The sequence below is a fragment of the Myxine glutinosa genome, chromosome 1, assembly GCF_964187855.1.
Source record: "Myxine glutinosa chromosome 1, kmMyxGlut1.1, whole genome shotgun sequence".
NCBI classification, from domain to species: Eukaryota; Metazoa; Chordata; class Myxini; order Myxiniformes; family Myxinidae; genus Myxine; species Myxine glutinosa.
Window position 1 is genome coordinate 41,899,466 of NC_136261.1, and position 21,283 is coordinate 41,920,748.

General features: G+C 43.1%; 1 protein-coding gene across 5 annotated transcripts in view; it reads left to right on the forward strand.

The window, feature by feature from the left end:
* Window positions 1–21,283, forward strand: part of SIRT3 (sirtuin 3) — a 103,276-nt gene that overhangs the window by 21,704 nt on the left and 60,289 nt on the right. For 3 of the 5 annotated variants that reach the window (XM_078771139.1, XM_078771140.1, XM_078771141.1), the window contains exons 5-7: window positions 5,620–5,720; window positions 9,355–9,516; window positions 13,692–13,904. In XM_078771139.1, the coding sequence (XP_078627265.1) occupies window positions 5,620–5,720; window positions 9,355–9,516; window positions 13,692–13,904 (476 nt within the window). Of the gene's footprint in view, window positions 1–5,619; window positions 5,721–9,354; window positions 9,517–13,691; window positions 13,905–18,468; window positions 20,314–21,283 lie in introns of those variants that run through there. The other 2 variants (XM_068109970.2, XM_068109962.2) reach the window with 2 other exon arrangements.

Below are 21,283 nucleotides of genomic sequence, written 5' to 3' on the forward strand. Positions count from 1 at the left end.
GTATTAGCATATTATATTAACCCTCTGTAGTATCTTTAGTGCTTTTATCCCAAGCAGCTGGTGCTGCATGTTATCTTTGGATATCTTCGTTTTAAAGATTATAGGCCTTTCATTTGCACATTGTCTATTGGAAAGAGGATATTCGCATTGAAAATCCTTTCCATATTAATCGGAGAATTCTCAGCGTTCAGCAAGTCTTCCCTATATTAGCAGACGGTCCTGATAAGTTGACATCATGGCGCCTTTCAATTGAAATTACCATGAATGTGATAAATGTTTTTGCATAACATTTACCTCTTTTATACTCGCTGAAATCTCCAGGCAACCTTTTAATTGCAACAAAGCATTAGTTTAATAACTATAAGGACTCAATATCTGAATCTTAAACCGTAGGTGACATTTCGCAAGTCAAGCGTCATTGCTTGAGCTTAAATGTTTTGTGAAACTTTGTCATCCTTGCGGAGAACCCAGAACCGAAAGGTGGGGTGGGAGCACACTGGCCTTCAGCTTGGTCCCACGTGACATATGGTAATAAAATAAACGTTCCGTACAACAAATTTGGTAGATGTCACGTACCACACCAACTGTTGTGTAACAAGAAAATCTGACTTGTTCTGTTTCATCGAGACAAGTATCAGTTTGGGTAAACACCGTGAATAGCATTGGGCAATGGGTAAACACCAGCTGTGAACGTCATTGGCCAATGGGTAAACATGCATGGGATAAAGTTTAGCCATGTGAGGGTTCATACAACAACAACAACAACAACAATGACAACAACATGCATTTTAAGGCCATTTTCCCTGCAAGAGCGGGGGTTAGCCTTGCGGTCCCCATGACGATCTTCTCCATCTTGCCCTATTTTCTACATCTCCCCTTGTTAACCCCCTTGCCCGCATTTCTTCTTCCACCATCTTTAGCCAAGTCTTTCTCGGTCTTCCCCGTCCTCTACTTCCTTCTGCATTCATTTCCATCACTCTTCTCAACCAGTCACTTTCATCCTTCCTCAACACATGACCAAACCATCTCAACCTGTTCCTCTTCACAGCATCAATCACAGGCTCTATTCCCATCATCTTTCGCAATTCATCATTTGTTTTCCTCTCTCTCAACGATACTCTGCACATCCACCGAACCATTCGCATTTCCACCCTTTCCAGCCTTCGCTGCTGCTCTACGTTCATTACCCAAGTGTTCATGGGATGCATAAATCTTTGTGAACCTGCAGATCCTTCAACTTGCATTTGGATTCAGAAATGAAGGTCATGAAAGAGCGAGACGACCAGAGTGTCAAAAGGCATGAACGTGGTGGCAGTGGGTCCACAGTCTGGCAAAAGCAAGGAAGTGAATGAACAGAAGATGAAAGAGAGGAGGAGAGGAAGCTAAGAGGGTTGGATTAGGTGGGGCTAATGGGGTTAGAAAGGATCATGGGCACGGTTGGGAGTGGTGGGAGATGGTGGTGCACTCACTGCCTGCTTGAATCCCTGGCGAGAAGAGTGTGATTGAATCATCTCTGGTTGGCAGTTCCACAAATGGGAGAAAAGGGGAACACAAGAGCGGAGTTTGGTGGGAAGTCTGAATTTTGGGAGTTCAAACAGGAGGGGATTACTTGAAGAACATGTGCTTCCTGTTGTGCTTGGAGAGTGTCAGAGCACTGAGGGAGCAGAGGCAGCTAGACTGTAGAAGATGCGGTTAAAAAGAATAAAGAGGTCACTCACCTGTCTGCGATGTGAGAACAACAGGACTTGTATTTTGCCTTCATCGCGGGAGATTCCAATGATGTTGATAGTAATAAATTCCACACCATGAAGGAGAGACCGGTGAATTGCTGGGGCACCAGCTCGTAGAGGAGAGCAGTATTACACTGAGCTGCCGATAAAGGCCTTTTTGGCTGTGTTACTTCACTATTATTTGTCCTTGCTTCAACTACTCCCTTCCACCACACTGCTTGTTTGTTGACCTTACATATTTTGCCATTAAGCTCTTTCATGAGCCCATCATTATCCCCACGTTTTTTGAAAAATAAAAAACGGAGGGGGGGGGGGGGTGGGTGGGGTGGCTGTTGTAATCAGCTCCGTCTATCTGCCCGTCCATCCGTCTGTCACACTATCTCCTAATTCACCAGACTTGTTAGTTATGATCACCAACCATGGTAGTTATGATCACCAACCATGGTAGTTATGATCACCAACCATGGTAGTTATGATCACCAACCATGGTAGATATGATCACCAACCAAGGTAGTTATGATCACCAACCATGTTAGTTATGATCACCAACCATGGTAGTTATGATCACCAACCATGGTAGTTATGATCACCAACCATGTTAGTTATGATCACCAACCATGGTAGTTATGATCACCAACCATGGTAGTTATGATCACCAACCATGGTAGTTATGATCACCAACCATGGTAGTTATGATCATCAAACATGGTAGTTATGATCACCAAACTTGGTAGTTATGATCACCAAACATGGTAGTTATGATCAGCAAACTTGGTAGTTATGATCACCAAACATGGTAATTATGATCACTAAACTTGGTAGTTATGATCATCAAACATGGTAGTTATGATCACCAAACTTGGTAGTTATGATCACCAAACATGGTAGTTATGATCACCAAACTTGGTAGTTATGATCACCAAACATGGTAGTTATGATCACCAAACTTGGTAGTTATGATCACCAAACATGGTAGTTATGATCACCAACCATGTTAGTTATGATCACCAACCATGGTAGTTATGATCACCAACCATGGTAGTTATGATCACCAACCATGGTAGTTATGATCATCAAACATGGTAGTTATGATCACCAAACTTGGTAGTTATGATCACCAAACATGGTAGTTATGATCACCAACCATGGTAGTTATGATCATCAAACATGGTAGTTATGATCACCAAACTTGGTAGTTATGATCACCAAACATGGTAGTTATGATCAGCAAACTTGGTAGTTATGATCACCAAACATGGTAATTATGATCACTAAACTTGGTAGTTATGATCATCAAACATGGTAGTTATGATCACCAAACTTGGTAGTTATGATCACCAAACATGGTAGTTATGATCACCAAACTTGGTAGTTATGATCACCAAACATGGTAGTTATGATCACCAAACTTGGTAGTTATGATCACCAAACATGGTAGTTATGATCACCAACCATGTTAGTTATGATCACCAACCATGGTAGTTATGATCACCAACCATGGTAGTTATGATCACCAACCATGGTAGTTATGATCATCAAACATGGTAGTTATGATCACCAAACTTGGTAGTTATGATCACCAAACATGGTAGTTATGATCACCAAACTTGGTAGTTATGATCACCAAACATGGTAGTTATGATCACCAAACTTGGTAGTTATGATCATCAAACATGGTAGTTATGATCACCAAACTTGGTAGTTATGATCACCAAACATGGTAGTTATGATCACCAAACTTGGTAGTTATGATCACCAAACATGGTAGTTATGATCACCAAACTTGGTAGTTATGATCATCAAACATGGTAGTTATGATCACCAAACTTAGTAGTTATGATCATCAAACATGGTAGTTATGATCACCAAACTTGGTAGTTATGATCATCAAACATGGTAGTTATGATCACCAAACTTGGTAGTTATGATCACCAAACATGGTAGTTATGATCACCAAACTTGGTAGTTATGATCACCAAACATGGTAGTTATGATCACCAAACTTGGTAGTTATGATCATCAAACATGGTAGTTATTATCACCAAAGTTGGTAGTTATGATCATTAAACATGGTAGTTATGATCACCAAACTTGGTAGTTATGATCATCAAACATGGTAGTTATGATCACCAAACTTGGTAGTTATGATCATTAAACATGGTAGTTATGATCACCAAACTTGGTAGTTATGATCACCAAACTTGGTATTTATGACCACCAAACATGGTAGTTGTGATCACCAAACATGGTTGTTATGATCATCAAACTTGGTAGTTATGATCACCAAACTTGGTATTTATGACCACCAAACATGGTAGTTATGATCACCAAACATGGTAATTATGATCACCAAACATGGTAGTTATGATCACCAAACATGGTAGTTATGATCACCAAACTTGGTAGTTATGATCACCAAACATGGTAGTTATGATCACCAAACATGGAAGTTATGATCACCAATCTTGGTAGTTCTGATCACCAAACATGGTAGTTATGATCACCAAACTTGGTAGTTATGATCACCAAACATGGTAGTTATGATCACCAAACATGGTAGTTATGATCACCAAACATGGTAGTTATGATCACCAAACTTGGTAGTTCTGATCACCAAACATGGTAGTTATGATCACCAAACTTGGTAGTTATGATCATCAAACATGGTAGTTATGATCACCAAACTTGGTAGTTATGATCATTAAACATGGTAGTTATGATCACCAAACTTGGTAGTTATGATCACCAAACTTGGTATTTATGACCACCAAACATGGTAGTTGTGATCACCAAACATGGTAATTATGATCACCAAACATGGTAGTTATGATCACCAAACATGGTAGTTATGATCACCAAACTTGGTAGTTATGATCACCAAACATGGTAGTTATGATCACCAAACATGGAAGTTATGATCACCAATCTTGGTAGTTCTGATCACCAAACATGGTAGTTATGATAATCAAACATGGTAGTTATGATCACCAAACTTGGTAGTTATGATCACCAAACATGGTAGTTATGATCACCAAACATGGAAGTTATGATCACCAATCTTGGTAGTTCTGATCACCAAACATGGTAGTTATGATAATCAAACATGGTAGTTATGATCACCAAACATGGTAGTTATGATCACCAAACATGGTAGTTATGATCACCAAACATGGTAGTTATGATCACCAAACTTGGTAGTTCTGATCACCAAACATGGTAGTTATGATCATCAAACATGGTAGTTATGATCACCAAACATGGAAGCTATGATCACCAAACTTGGTAGTTATGATCACCAAACATGGTAGTTATGATCACCAAACTTGGTAGTTATGATCATTCAACATGGTAGTTATGATCACCAAACATGGTAGTTATGATCACCAAACATGGTAGTTATGATCACCAAACTTGGTAGTTATGATCACCAAACATGGTAATTATGATCACCAAACTTGGTAGTTATGATCACCAAACTTGGTAGTTATGATCACCAAACATGGTAGTTATGATCACCAAACATGGTAGTTATGATCACCAAACTTGGTAGTTATGATCACCAAACATGGTAGTTATGATCACCAAACTTGGTAGTTATGATCACCAAACATGGTAGTTATGATCACCAAACTTGGTAGTCTAAACGAGCCTCGATCTCGTATACATAAACAAACAAACAAGAAAAACATGACTACCATAATTTTTGAGTTTCGCACAGGACATGTAACCATGGAAACAGCTGCATTGCTTTGACCGATTCGGTAAAGAAAACTGTGTGTGTGTGTGTGTGTGTGTGTGTGTGTGTGTGTGTGTGTGTGTGTGTGTGTGTGTGTGTGTGTGTGTGTGTGTGTGTGTGTGTGTGTGTGTGTGTGTGTGTGTGTGTGTGCAGTGGCTGGACTGCCGGAGGATAAGCTGGTGGAGGCCCACGGTTCCTTCTCCACTGCTTTCTGCACCCGCTGCAAAAGGGAGCATTGTGGTGGTGACGTCAGAGTGAGCACTATCGTGACGTCAGATGAGTGTTTTGTTGATGTCGATATAAATGCAATATGTACATTGAGGTGATGTCAAAGTGTATAGTGATACAAATAATGATCATTGAAACAGTTAATGCAAGGAATGCATTGTAAGGACATCAGAGTGAGCACCATGGTGATGACGTCAGAGTAAGCATCTTGTTTGTGGTGACAGAGTGAGAATGTGTGGTGACGCAAGGAATGACCAATTAACCAATAAGGTGACTAATGAATGCAAGGAATGGAGCTGACCAGGATGGCCTACCTGCACTCACGTCTCAGCTGTCTAGCCTGGGTTTGAATCCCGACCCAGCTATAAACTGCCATTCTTGTGTTTCACAGGCAAGGTGATTCATCAGTGTGTGTACCGTCCCTCGGATGGAAGTTAAGCTGGGCGTCCTGTCTGCTAGCATTCGTTGGTGGACGTTAAAGATCCCACCTTCGCAAAGAGTAGGTGAACTGTCGCCGGCATCATGGACAAATGACTAATTCCTGCCCTAACCAGCAGAGGGCACTGCATCCGCGGCACGGCTGCCCCAATCATGCTACACACGAACAAAGAGGAGGAATGCAAGAAATGGATTTTGGTGATGTCTGACATTGTAATGATGTCAGAGTGAGCATAGTAATGACGTCAGATGAGCATTATGTTCATGTAGAGAAGATACCAATGCAATGTGTACATTGTGGTGATGTCACGGTGTATATGATGATGCAAACAATGAGCAATATGAACAAGTTAATGCAAGACATGCATTGTAGGCACATCAGCGTGAGCACTGTGGTGATGACGTCAGAGTGGTCACCCCGTGGTGAAGACATCAGAGTGAGTGAACAATGTGGTGGTGAGCACCGTGGTCGGAGTGAGCATCATGGTGATGACAGAGGGAGATGGTGGGGATGACGTCAGAGTGAGAACTGTGAATGGTGGTGATTACATCATAATGAGAAGAATCCAGTATGGAAACGAAATCGTAGTAACAGAATGAGCATGACGGGGTGACATACACTTAATGCCCCATAATGTCAAAGTGTTTTTTGTTTTTTTTTACAAAATTATTCAAAATGAAAAGCTGAAATGTCTTGAGTCAATAAGTATTCGACACCTTTGATATTTTTTATTTTTTATTTTTTTTGTATACAAGATCGAGGCTCGTGAAAGAGCGAACATTAATCACACAGAATAGTGTAGCAGCATAGCAAACCTGTTGTGCATTTTGTGATACAAGCACCAAATTTGGTACACTAGTAGACTATCATATTATGAAAAGATCTGGATATTGGGCCATCTCAGATTCAGAGATTTGATTTTTGCAAGATTTCGATTCGATTGGGATCGAAGAGAACACCTTCTTCGTCTTCTGTACAGTGAGGTTGCCAGCCCTGAATTATCTGGCTACATCTGGGTGCTTCATTGGGAGTGCAACCGTGTCCCTCAGGTGAACAGGGACCCACCTGGCATAGTGTGTGTGGTCTAAGGCATGGAACCATGGGACCAGTTCCGTCAGGGCATCAAGGTACATCGTGAATGAAGCCTGCCGCAGAGAACGCACGTGGACCAGTACCAACATCTCTAGTTCCAGCACAGTTGCCCAGTACTGAAAGTTGGGAATGTCTTCTCCTCTCTGGTGACACCAGTCTTCGAACTCAGGCAGGTCTTCTGCATCATCAGCATATGTCATACAGTGGCGTTCATACGCACGGTGTTGCAGGATGTGCAGTGCCGCTGCAGTGATTTGATGAGCTCTTCTTGTGCGGGTGACGTGGGCAGCTCGTAGGAAGGAGTCGGCCGTCCCTGGCGTTGCAATCTCAGCTTGCAAAATCTGCAAATCTTGCAAAAATCAAATCTCTGAATCTGAGATGGCCCAATATCCAGATCTTTTCATAATATGATAGTCTACTAGTGTGCCAAATTTGGTGCTTGTATCACAAAATGCACAATTCTTTTGAATATTTGGGCTAAGCCGCCCCACTAGAAAGACAAACCGACACATAAAACAAATAACCGCAGGAGCGGTAGACAAGATGGGGAGAGAGGGGCAAGGACACAAACACAACATTTGAGATCAGGGACCAAGAGACATGGAGACATCGAGAGATCTGTGGGAGGGAGGCATGGGAGGGGGGGGGGGGTGGGAGAGGTATAAAACATATGGACACTGCCAGGACTTCCAGGAGGGAAGTTGGAATTTCAAACAAGGTGGATCTGGGGTGAATTAGTGGGGGTAGAAAAGATCAAGGTTTTGGATGGGGGAAGATAAGAGATGGTGGTGAACAGCTGTTTTAAAGACCTGGAGGGAGGAGTGGGATTGAAGGGAGTGTGGGAGTTTGTTCCAGAGGCGGGAGAAAAGAGGAATGAAAGAGTGAAGGTGAGCAGAGAGCTGAGATTTCGGCAGTTTAACCATCAGAGGGTTGCTGGCAGATCTTGTGCGACCTGTAGGAATATTTGGGGGACAGAGCACAGAGAGAGCTGGGGGAGCAAGGCCGGAGAGGAGTCGGTAGAAGACAGAAAGACCACCTACCTGCCTGCGGTGAGTGAGTGAAAGGCCCTCAGAGATAGCTTCATCACGGGAGATTCCAATGATTCTGAAAGCTTTGGTTTTAACAGCGTGAAGCCGAGCTAGGTGTGAGGCAGGAGCACCGGCCCAGAGGGGGGAACAGTATTCCATTGAGCTGCGGATGAAAGCCTTGTATGTGGTGAGGAGCTCAGGTGTGCCTAGGAAGGACTTCGCATGACGGAGGATGCCCAGTCGGCGACTGGCTTTGGAGGCCAGCTTGGAAATGTGGTTTTCCCAAGAAAGATCATGGCAGATAGTGAGACCCAAAAGCTTGAGCGACACAACTTCTTGGAGAGGATTGTTGAGAAAGTAGATGGGAGGGTTGTCCAGTCGGTCCTTTCGGAGAGACATTGTAAGAGTGTGAGATTTGTCAGGATTGAAAGACATGTTCCACTTGTTTGACCAGTCTGTGATTTTGTCCAGGTCTTCAGAGAGTGAGGAGGCTGCAGACTGCCGATCTGAGGGAAGAGGAATGGAGCGGCAGAGAGTGGAGTCATCAGCAAAGAGATAGAGAGGATTTTCCAGAGAGTCGGAGAGATCATTGATAAAGACCAGAAAAAGCACAGGGCCCAGCACACAGCCTTGGGGAACTCCAGCCTGAACAGGAAGGGGAGATGAGAGAAATCCATTCAGGGCCAAATCCACACGTTGACGACGACCAGAGAGGAAGTCCGCAAGCCATGCATGGAGATTTCCATGGATACCATAGGAGGAGAGTTTGGTGATCAGAGCTGGGTGCCAGACCGTATCGAAGGCACGTGATATGTCAAGGGAGACAGCGCTAATTTCCTGTTTGGCATTCAGGACCTCCATCTATTGTTGAGACAGCAGAAGCAGCATGTCCAGAGTAGAGTGACCTGGTCTGAAACCAAATTGATGATCAGAGATCAAGCCATTGGAGAAGAGGAAAGATTTCATATCCGAAGCAATGATGGATTCCATGACTTTGCTGATAATTGGGAGCAGGCTATGACAGCAGGCTAGAGCAGGCTATGACACTCCAAATTGAGTGAATATTCTTGATGTATATGTCTGCCACTTCTTGTTTGACAGAGCGTTATCATGGCTGGTGAGATCCCTCGTTGCAAGTCTTGCCAAGGTATTGTAAAGCCTGACATCGTGTTTTTTGGTGAGGACCTTCCAGAACGTTTCCATCTTTACCAAGTGGACTTCCCATTGGCTGATCTGCTCCTTGTGATGGGGACGTCGCTGGAGGTGTGAGAGCATTAGCACACTCCCATGAAGGTTGTGATTGGGATGTGCCAAAACGTTATGTCCCAGCCATTTGATTTTGTTGTTCTACTCGTGTGATTAAGGTTAAGGAGGTTAAGGTGATAAAGGTTAACTCATGTAGTTAAGGTCATATATTTATTACATATGACAAAAAATTACAGAAAAGTTTAAATCCTCTCCCTTTTCCACTCGACAGTACCCTCCCTCATATGCGCCATGTAGCTATTGGTTCACTCGTACAAGGCACCTATTGCAACTTTGTTTGAACAATTTAATACCACACTGCCATCGCATCGTCAACTAGAACGACACTCACTAGGCAGAGTCTGCCAGGCTGAACAGTTTACACATAAATCTGCCAGGCTGAACAGTTTACACATACCTCTGTCAGGCTGAACAGTTTACACATATCTCTGCCAGGCTGAACAGTTTACGCATATCTCTGCCAGGCTGAATAGTTTACACATACCTCCACCAGGCTGAACAGTTTATGCATACCTCCACCAGGCTGAACAGTTTACACATGTCTCTGCCAGGCTGAACAGTTTATGCATACCTCCACCAGGCTGAACAGTTTACACATACCTCCACCAGGCTGAACAGTTTACACATATCTCTGCCTGGCTGAACAGTTTACACATATCTCTGCCAGGCTGAACAGTTCACACATATCTCTGCCAAGCTGAACAGTTTACGCATACCTCCACCAGGCCAAACAGTTTACACATATCTCTGCCAGGCTGAACAGTTCATGCATATCTCTGCCAGGCTGAATAGTTTACACATACCTCCACCAGGCTGAACAGTTTATGCATACCTCCACCGGGCTGAACAGTTTACACATGTCTCTGCCAGGCTGAACAGTTTATGCATACCTCCACAAGGCTGAACAGTTTACACATACCTCCACCAGGCTGAACAGTTTATGCATATCTCTGCCAGGCTGAACAGTTTATGCATCTGTCTGCCAGGCTGAATCGTTTACACATACCCCCACCAGGCTGAACAGTTTATGCATACCTCTGCCAGGCTGAACAGTTTACACATATCTCTGCTCGGCTGAACAGTTTACACATACCTCTGACAGGCTGAACATTTTACACATACCTCTGCCAGGCTGAACAGTTTTTCACATATCTCTGCCAGGCTGAACAGTTTACGCATACCTCTGCCAGACTGAACATTTTACACACACCTCTGCCAGGCTGAACAGTTTACACATACCTCCACCAGGCTGAACAGTTTACGCATACCTCCACCAGGCTGAACAGTTTATGCATATCTCTGCCAGGCTGAACAGTTTACGCATATCTCTGCCAGGCTGAACAGTTTACGCATATCTCTGCCAGGCTGAACAGTTTACACATATCTCTGCCAGGCTGAACAGTTTACACATATCTCTGGCAGGCTGAACAGTTGACGCATATCTCTGCCAGGCTGAACAGTTTACACATATCTCTGCCAGGCTGAACAGTTTACGCATACCCCCACCAGGCTGAACAGTTTATACATATCTCCGCCAGGCTGAATAGTTTACGCATATCTCTGCCAGGGTGAACAGTTTACACATATCTCCACCAGGCTGAACAGTTTATGCATACCTCCACAAGGCTGAACAGTTTACACATATCTTTGCCAGGCTGAACAGTTTATGCATACCTCCACCAGGCTGAACAGTTTACGCATACCTCCAGCAGGCCGAACAGTTTACACATATCTCTGCTAGGCTGACCAGTTTGTGCATAACTCTGCCAGGCTGAACATTTTACACATACCTCTGCCAGGCTGAACAGTTTACGCATACCCCCACCAGGCTGAACAGTTTACGCATATATATGCCAGTCTGAACAGTTTACACATATCTCTGCCAGGCTGAACAGTTTACGCATATCTCTGCCAGGCTGAACAGTTTACGCATATCTCTGCGAAGCTGAACAGTTTAAGCATATCTCTGCCAGGCTGAACAGTTTACGCATATCTCTGCCAGGCTGAACAGTTGACGCATACCTCTGCCAGGCTGAATAGTTTACACATATCTCTGCCAGGCTGAACAGTTTACACATATTTCTGCCAGGCTGAACAGTTTACACATATCTCTGCCAGGCTGAACAGTTCACGCATACCTCCACCAGGCTGAACAGTTTATGCATACCTCTGTCAGGCTAAACAGGTTACGCATATCTCTGCAGGCTGAACAGTTTATGCATACCTCTGCCAGGCTGAACAGTTTACAGAAATATCTCTGCCAGGCTGAACAGTTTACACATATCTCTACCAGGCTGAACAGTTCACGCATACCTCCACCAGGCTGAACAGTTTATGCATACCTCTGCCAGGCTAAACAGGTTACGCATACCTCTGCAGGCTGAACAGTTTATGTATACCTCTGCCAGGCGAAACAGGTTACGCATACCTCTGCAGGCTGAACAGTTGATGCATACCTCTGCTAGGCAGAACAGTTTACGCATAACTCTGCCAGGCAGAATAGTTTACGCGTACATCCACCAGGCTGAACAGTTTATGCATACCTCTGCCAGTCTGAACAGTTTATGCATATCTCTGCCAGGCTGAACAGTTTACGCATATCTCTGTGAGGCTGAACAGTTCACGCGTACCTCCACCAGGCTGAACAGTTTATGCATACCTTTGCCAGGCTAAACAGGTTACGCATACCTCTGCCAGGCAGAACAGTTTACGCATACCTCCACCAGACTGAACAGTTTACAAATATCTCTGCCAGACTGAACAGTTTATGCATACCTCTGTCAGGCTAAATAGGTTACGCATACCTCTGCAGACTGAACAGTTTATGCATACCTCTGCCAGGCTGAACAGTTTACAGAAATATCTCTGCCAGGCTGAACAGTTTACACATATCTCGACCAGGCTGGACAGTTTACACATACCTCCACCAGGCTGAACAGTTTAGGCATACCTCTGCCAGGCTAAACAGGTTACATATGCCTCTGCAGGCTGAACAGTTTATGCATATCTCTGCCAGGCTGAACAGTTTACAGAAATATCTCTGCCAGGCTGAACAGTTTACACATATCTCGACCAGGCTGGACAGTTTACACATACCTCCACCAGGCTGAACAGTTTATGCATACCTCTGCCAGGCTAAACAGGTTACGCATACCTCTGCAGGCTGATCAGTTCATGCATACCTCTGCCAGGCAGAACAGTTTACGCATAACTCTGCCAGGCAGAATAGTTTACGCACATCTCCAGCAGGCTGAACTGTTTACGCATACCTCTGCCAGGCTGTACAGTTTACACATACCTCTGCCAGGTTGAACAGTTTGCGGCTGCACCTGCCAGGCTGAACAGTTTGTTTTGTATCCCACTGGTGAATCTGGATTCCGACCTGAACCAAAATGGAATCCACTTGTTCTTGTCACCTACTCAACTCATCCAACAAGTTTTGTCAAAATATGTCCACAACGTTTTGAAACATCGTGCTATATATCGTTTTGGTCCCATCTCTCATGTGGTAAAGAATCACTTAAATATTTTTTTAAATTCATGTATCCGGATCCTTATCCAGATCTTCACCAAAATCGAATCAATACATCCTTGGTAGACAGACACCCAACCTGACCACCTGCTTTTTAAACTTCTTCTAATGCTATTATTTGAAAACTAACTTCTGCTTTGGCAACTATCTTCTACATATATAAAAGAAAGTTTTTGTTTGTTTGTTTGTATGTTTGTTTGTCTGCGCAAGCTAATCTCCTGAACGGTGAAAGATAGGAGGAAACCTCTAATACAAAAATGTCGGGACGGGCCCCGGGAAGGTTATAGGCTAGGTGGTGAGGCCGGTCGAGGCCGCCTCGGTCGGGCTGGGCCCATTTCGCAATTAAAAGCTGAGCTGAATTATAGTAATCAATCTTCTACGGCCGCGAGTAAAAGCTGAATTATAGTCGTAAATTCATTCAAAAAGAACCCGGGCAACGCCGGGTGCTTTCGGCTAGTTAATGATAAAACTTGGCTGTCTGAATGCAAGGTGTGCGACAGAGTAAACAAAAATCAGTGGATATATGGATAAAGAATATCCACCTCCCTTATACCCACCGCCCCCTTCCCTTTGCCCCACCTGTTCCCATAGTAAGTACTGAATAGACGGCTTCTAACACTGTCCTCTCTTTTTTTTCTAGGTCGAGCCATTTGGCAGCTTGGTGCACGCAGTACGGCCTGGGATACCACGGGTACTGTTCAACCGCCATGCCGTCGGTCCATTTGCAAACCCGATTCTAGCACCTTCAGACCTAGTGGAGCTTGGAGAACTCGTCCCCCGGGTGGAAGCCTTTGTTGCTCAGCTCGGATGGCAGGTCGAGCTTTCGGAGCTCATGAAAGATGAGACGGCAAAGGTGACACATTTGTATTTGACTTGTCCTTAGGTTAACCTCACCTTCAATGTCCTTTCAGAATTTTCATTTCTCCACCTCGTCATCTGCCTTTCACATCTCCTCGGACAAAAACTAGAACAACACCCGGTAGAGCGCATACCTCCGCCAGGCTTAAGAGTTTGTTTGTATCCCACTGATAGGCCGAATCTGCATCCGGACCTGAACCAAAATCTAATCCGCTTGTTCTTGTCACCAAACCAACTCATCCACCTAGTTTTGTCGCAACTCGTCCACAATGATTTGAAATGTCGTGCTATATATTATTTTTGGCCCCATCTCTCAACGTTTTTTTTTGTATACTTAGTCGAGGCTCATGTATGAGCTAACACATATAACATATAATAAAGGGAGTGGGAGACAAGAGTGGGAGAGAGAGAGCACACAAGCACAACAACAGTAGAGAACAGGGACATCGGGAGATTTGTGGGAGGGAGAGGGCTGGGGCGGATGAGGATAGTTTGATTTTGGGCATAGAGGATCTGTGGATTTTATGGCGCATTAATACTAATGGAGGCCAGTACACTTGACATTAGTACCCGGGCCATTCACGACAATTTGAGAAATGTTTCGAGGCTGTAACCAATCGTGGACAGATCTTGTGACAAGTTAACGTGCTTTGATACAGAATAATCCACCATAGCATGGCTGCATTTCCCAATGTTGAACAGAATAGTGAACTAGCGGAGGTGTGCTCCATAGCTGGGAATGACAGTCATCTAGTAGTGAGGATGCTGGACTGGCATCCCAGAGGTTGCTGGTTCAAACACGGCTGAATGCACCCAATTAAGGATTTGGATTCTAAGCTTCTGGAAGCAAAATTACCATGACTCTATCAATTGTCCTTAAAAACCCATTTGTCTTGTTGATGACCTTCAGGGAGGGGGTAATCTGCGAACCAGTGAACCTCTTGTGGTTGAGTTTTAATATCTTCAGGGCAACTTTGGTTGGGCAACTGAAATCCCCATAACCAAATATGAAAAGAAAATGCACAAAGGTAAGGCTCATGAATTCCTAATTAAACCTTTTATTATATCATATGATTCTTTGTTGTTGCCCGTAGCTCAAACACCCTGGTATACACTATCAGAAAGGTACGAGTTGACCATTGATCACCATCAAAGTTATTTTGCATGACGAAGGGGTTCAAGGAGACGATCTCTGCCTGGCTTAGACAGGTGGTTGTACAATGGAGGTAATTTTCAACCAATAAGATCTAGCCAAGCCTGTGCTACAAGCACCACAGGCCTTGACTCTTCAGCATCTTTTCAATTGCGTATTGTCCGTGGCCTGTTTAATGCAAAGCTTTTCTCACTTCTCCTCATCCTGAGCCATCGGATATTCCTGATGGAGGTCACAAAGGGCAGCCACGTGCTTTTTAGCGAGGGAGGAATGCCATGATGATGGAAATGTCTGTGTGACTTTCAGTGTCTATTACCCACCATTTTATGTCAGCCTGTTGCTGCCTTCAGAAGTCTGGCTCGAGTGGAGCGGTCACATGGAAATTTGAAATGTAAACCTAATTCTACGTTAGCGTAGCCTTTCCAATGATAGAAAACTTGGTTTTATTTAATCATTACCTCCGCCACCGAAGTTGGATGGAGATTATGTTTTCAACCCTATTTGTCTGTCTGACTGACTGTGAACAGCATATCTCACAAAGGTATGGATGGATTCGGACGAAATTTTGTGGACATGCTGGTTGTGTGGCAAGCATTAATTAATTCGATTTTGGTGAAGATCCGGATCCGAATACTAGAAATTTTAAAGTGGTTCTTCACCATTGAGAGATTAGGCTAATAGTGATATCTAACATGATATCTCAAATGGTTGTGGATGGATTCGGATGAAACAGGTGGACAGGTTGGGTGTGTGACAAGGATTAATTGATTTGGTGCAGATCCGGCCTATCGGTGGGCTACGAAACGTAAACTGCATGGTCAGCCTGGTGAGGGTATGTGCTCTACCGAGTGCCGTACTAGTTGAAATTTGTTACCAAATGATTTCTTTTTTTATCTTCCAATATATAAAGCTCTTTCTAATCACTGACCGACTGACTAATATTAATGTTCGGTATGTAGAACAGCACGTTCCGGGTAGGGTGTCCGTAAAAAGCTGAAATTTGGCAAAAGAAAGTTTTTTAAAAATCAATATCTATCATTTGAAAATTCTAATTTCTATAACTGTAAACTGTGAAAAAAACATGACAATAATGTCCATAAATGAAAGAGAGAAAAAGAGTTTGTAAATGAAAATTTACGTAAAGAAAATAAGACCGATAGTCTAACAATGGCGAAGCCGAGCTTGGATCTGCTGAGTGGAGGATCTGCTGTCCCCATTTCATGTGACCAGATCCTCAGCTCTGATTGGTGGACGTTTGTGAGGGACATGCTGTACATACACCGGTTGGACAGGCAAATGCTGTTCCAGACAGCATCGCATCAAAAACAGTTGGGGGATGAATTCAATGACCAGATATGCAAATCCTCTTCAAATTTCAAGTTAATTGGATGTAAATTGAGGATTTTAGAAACTTGGCCTATATTGACCTTTTGGCCTATGTTGACCTAAAAAATAAATGGTGGTTGAATTTATTAACCAGATATGCAAGTCCTTTTCAAATTTCAAGTTAATTGGAAGAAAATTGAGGATTTTAGAAATTTGTCAAAGTTGGTGACCTTTGGCCTATGTTGACCTATTGACCTTTTGACCCCAAAAACAATAAGCTTCTTGTTTATGACCAACACTACCATTTGGTGAAGGTTTATAAAGATCAGTTGAAAATTGTGACCTGTAGGTGACTGACATACAAACAAACTGACAGAATGAAAAATCGGTCAGAGACCGAGGACTTGCCGGAATGTACTTTTTTATCGGCCATTTTGGACAAATGTGGCAGCCGAACCACGTGACCGTTGACATCATCATTGTTTGTTTTCTAAACTAATTTATTCCTAGATTATGCTCAAGAAATTTCATCTTGATCGGATAAGGTTTTGTACTTGTTGAATTATCGAATTATGACGTCATAATGGAGGCCTTGGGCCTAGAGAGTTAAAAATTGGGCACTGTCTATTCCATGGCAAGACACGTGTGTAAAGTATGGCGATTCTATGTGCAACGATGTAGACGTAGTACTGCGAACAAACAGACTGACAAACAGATGAAAAATCGGTCAGAGACCAAGGACTTGCTGGAATTTACTTTTTTTATCGGCCATTTTGGACAAATATGGCGGCCGAACTACGTGACCGATGACGTCATCATTATTTGTTTTCTAAACTAATTTATTCCTAGATTATGCTCAAGAAATTTCATCTTGATCGGATGAAGTTTTGTACTTGTCGAATTATGACGTCATAATGGAGGCACCATTGACATCATCATTAACATATTTTATTCCCCATGGGAGCGTTCTTTACAATGAGCCATGTCTCAATTTTTTCTATTCAGCACTTTCGGAGATATAGAGGTGCAAAGTTTTTCGGTTTTTCCAAGATGGCGGCCGAACCACGTGCCCGATGACCTCATCATTATTTTTTTTTCTCCACCTGTTTATGCCGTCATGTCGCTCAAGAAATTGCATCTTGATTGGATGAAGTTTTGTACTTGTCGAATTATCAAATTATGACTTCATAATGGGCGCCTTTGGCCGAGAGAGTTAAGAATTGGGCACAGTCTAATCTAGGGCAAGACAAATATGTGTGTAAAGTTTGGCGATTCTACGTGCAACGGTGTAGACGTAGTACTGCAAACAAACAGACAGACAGACAGACAAACCAACCGATCAACATACTTGCCGGAATCTATTCCGGCAAGTAACAAACCAACCAACCAACATACTTGCCGGAATCATTTTCGGCAAGTAACTGGAACGGCACTCAGTAGAGAGCATACCTCTGCCTGGTTGGCCATATCACTCAATGGTGAAGAATCAAAATTTCGTGAAAAATTAAATAACTCATATCGGAATCCATATTCAGATCATCACCAAAATCGAATCGATTCTTCCTTGTCACACACACAACCTGTCCACCAAGTTTCGTCCAAATCCATCTATAACATTTTGAGATATCATGCAATGTATAGTTTTTGGCCCTGTCTCCCAATGGTAAAGAATCACTTGAGAAATTAAATAATTATCATATCCGAATCCATATTCGGATCTTCACCAAAATCGAATCTATTTGTCCTTGTCAGACACCCAACCGGTCCACCAAGTTTCGTCCAAATCCGTCGACAACTTTTTGAGATATTTTGTTCACAAACCGACAGACAAAGACAGTGGTGAAAACATAACCTTCATCCACCTTTGGTGGCGGAGGTAACAACGCACAAGACAAACCAATAAATATTCGATCTTCGCAAGTAATAAACCTAAATTGATATCTCGCAGCAAGTCGGTGATGCTTGCCTATAATCATAAAGCTTCTATTTATAATGTGCCTCCATACGAAGCAAAGTTTGTTATTGCTTACACATCAATAATACCCACTAGTAATTATAAATGTTTTTCCCTTCCACACAGCTGGACAAATTATCAAAAGCCTGACGTTGGAGTGGAAGGCTGAATCAAGTTCACGCTTTTCTTAGAGCAGGTGGCACTTCGTGGGAATTGACTATTCCACATAATTTTTCGTCGAAAATGTTTGGATAAGACGTGTGGAAGATATTTATGAATGTCATTATTTTCCCTCTTCCTTTTGTTTTCTTCCTTCTGAGGTCGGATTTATTTTGTGGTACGCGAGACCAGAGTCCAGGAACCGTGGTGAAAAGTAACGCCCGTGAATTTGCTCGCGATGGTGCCAAGGTGGGATGTGGTGCACGGATGCTCGCCGCCGCGGCGTTAATGGCGAGCACAAGTCCGCCATAATGAGCGTGTGCGCCTAATTAAGCCGTCGGAGAACGGCATTCCGCACCGGCCTGCCTCGTTGCTTGGCGTTTTCGGTGCTTTCTCGAGGTGTGTAATACAGCTGTAACGGCACTAATGGTTGGGTTGAATAAAAGAATTTATTTATTATCACTGTACCGTCTCTAATGAGAGCTACTCGCTCTTGTTAGTGTGCAGAACCCTGCAGGTTCCACATAATAACGGCCTTCAAAGGTGATGTGAAATAAGGTCTGAGGATTTGTTCCATGGCCAATGGAGTGTGACCTTTGGGTCTTATGGAAAACCTGATTTTTGTGGTGCGGAAGTTCATTTTGTGGAAGTGAATCGGAGCGGATGGTTGAGACAGTCGATACCTACCAGTACTTGCATCTATTAAATTTTTAAAATACAAATTCAACAGTATGGTGCATAGGTAGTGCACTTACTTTTAAGCTGTCTAGTTTGGGTTTAATTCCCAACATTATGACGTCCCCCTCCCCCCCCCCCCCCGTCCTTCCCATTCCCCCTCCCCCCAAGCCCTCCCCCTCCCACAGATCTCCCGATGTCCCTGTTGTTTGCTGTTGTACTTGTGTGCTTCCCTCTCTCTCCCCCATCTTGTCTTCCGCTCCCTTTATTGTATGTTTTGTGTGTCCGTCTTTTTTTTTTGTGATTGATGTTAGCTCCTACACGAGCCTCGATCTTGTATACAAAAAAAACAAAAAAAAAACTACAAATTGTCAGATTGGTGCTTTGCCGTGAGCCATTGATCACAAAAGTGTGCTGTCACTCAGATGGACCTGAAGTTTGGTTGATTGATTGAACATTGATTGATAGATGTTAAATGAAGAGTACCCTGAACAAATTACAACCGAACCCTAACTCACTGCTGGAAACTAACACATTGATGCCTCACCTTGCCTGTGAAACACCAGGATGACAGTTTATAGCTGGGTCGAGATTCCAACCCAAGTTAGACAGTTGAGAGGCGAGTGTGCGTGGGTACCTCTAGGCGTCTATGGTATATTACCAACCCAGCTATTGGTTACCAGCACTATAAAGAGAAATTCCCTCAAAATTATTAATCTACATGCATTACTCTTTCTTTTTATGTTTCATCCTTTTTGATAAACAGAAGTCCAGGCCAAATGCATTGATATGTATGTACATCATGAGGCAATTGACATGTATTTGCATACATATGGGAGAGTGTGCAGCTCCTTCAAGGTGCATTCTCATGGGCATGCCAACGTCCTGCACACACACCTCACCTTGGCTGCCACAAATTGATGAATTGAAAACATCGTCTTGAGGTTGACCAGGAGCTTTCTATGTACTTTTCATTGAAGGCAATAAAACTCGACATTGAAATTAATCACAGCTTTGAAGTGTATTGCTCAAGAACTTAACGATTCATGTGTATTTTGTGTATAAGTATTATTCTAGATATCTCCAAGTCAAAGCATTTTGGGGGAAATAAAGCAGAGGGAAGTTCATGGAACTTCACCTATTTCTCGTGCTATTCCTTGCTACATGTACTCACATGGCCCATCAATGTGGAAGCATCTTGAAGTCATCCGCCGAGAAATCTTCAGGATGTGGGCGCAGCCATTTCACCACATCACTCAATCAATTTCTTATGCAGCACTTTTTATTTACGAGTAAAATGTCAAACCATTTTTCAAAGAAAGAAAAGTTAAGAAGAATAAGGATTAAGAAAAAGCAACTGTAAAAAGACGGGATTTAAAGAGGGGTTTTTAAAAACCGTTTTTTGATGACGTCATGAATTTTAAAAAGTGAGCAAGTTTTTGGGTTGAGGAGCATATCTAAAGAATGTTCGATCGACAAAAGTCTTCTTCCTCATGCGAGGAACTTCCAGGAGATTCCCCTTGTTCGCAGTTTTCTTGCTTGGGTGTAAGGTGTGATTTGGTCAAATGTAGATGGGAACCAACTTAAGTTTTGCTTTCAAGGTTTTCAGCAATATTTATGAATCAATTCGTTGGTGTACAGGGAGCCGGTGAAGTGCTTTGAGAATCGGAGCGATTTGATGAAATTTCCGAGTTTGGCGACCATATCCTGAATGAGTGGTGAGGGCTTGAGAGAAGATGCAGACAAACTTACTAACAGTGATTGCAGAAATCCAAGCATGATGTCATGAGAATATGGACCAGAGGTTCAGTTGAGCTCTGATTTCAACTTGAGCGGATTTGGGCAATATTGTGCAGATAGAAAAACAGGATTGAAGACTGTAAAGTAATATACGGATTGTTATGTGGAAAGGGAGTGGGGTGGTGGAGGGGGTGTTATCACTATCTAAGGGAATCTCAACACCAGCGTGGTCTCAATCAGTCGTTGTCCTAATATCACGTCAGTGCACAAGTCCCTGAGGACAGTGAGTTTAATATCGGGGTTAACACAGCCTCCGAAGATGATTTCCACATGATAGTATCCTAGGGCCTTGGTGGAGAGCAATGTA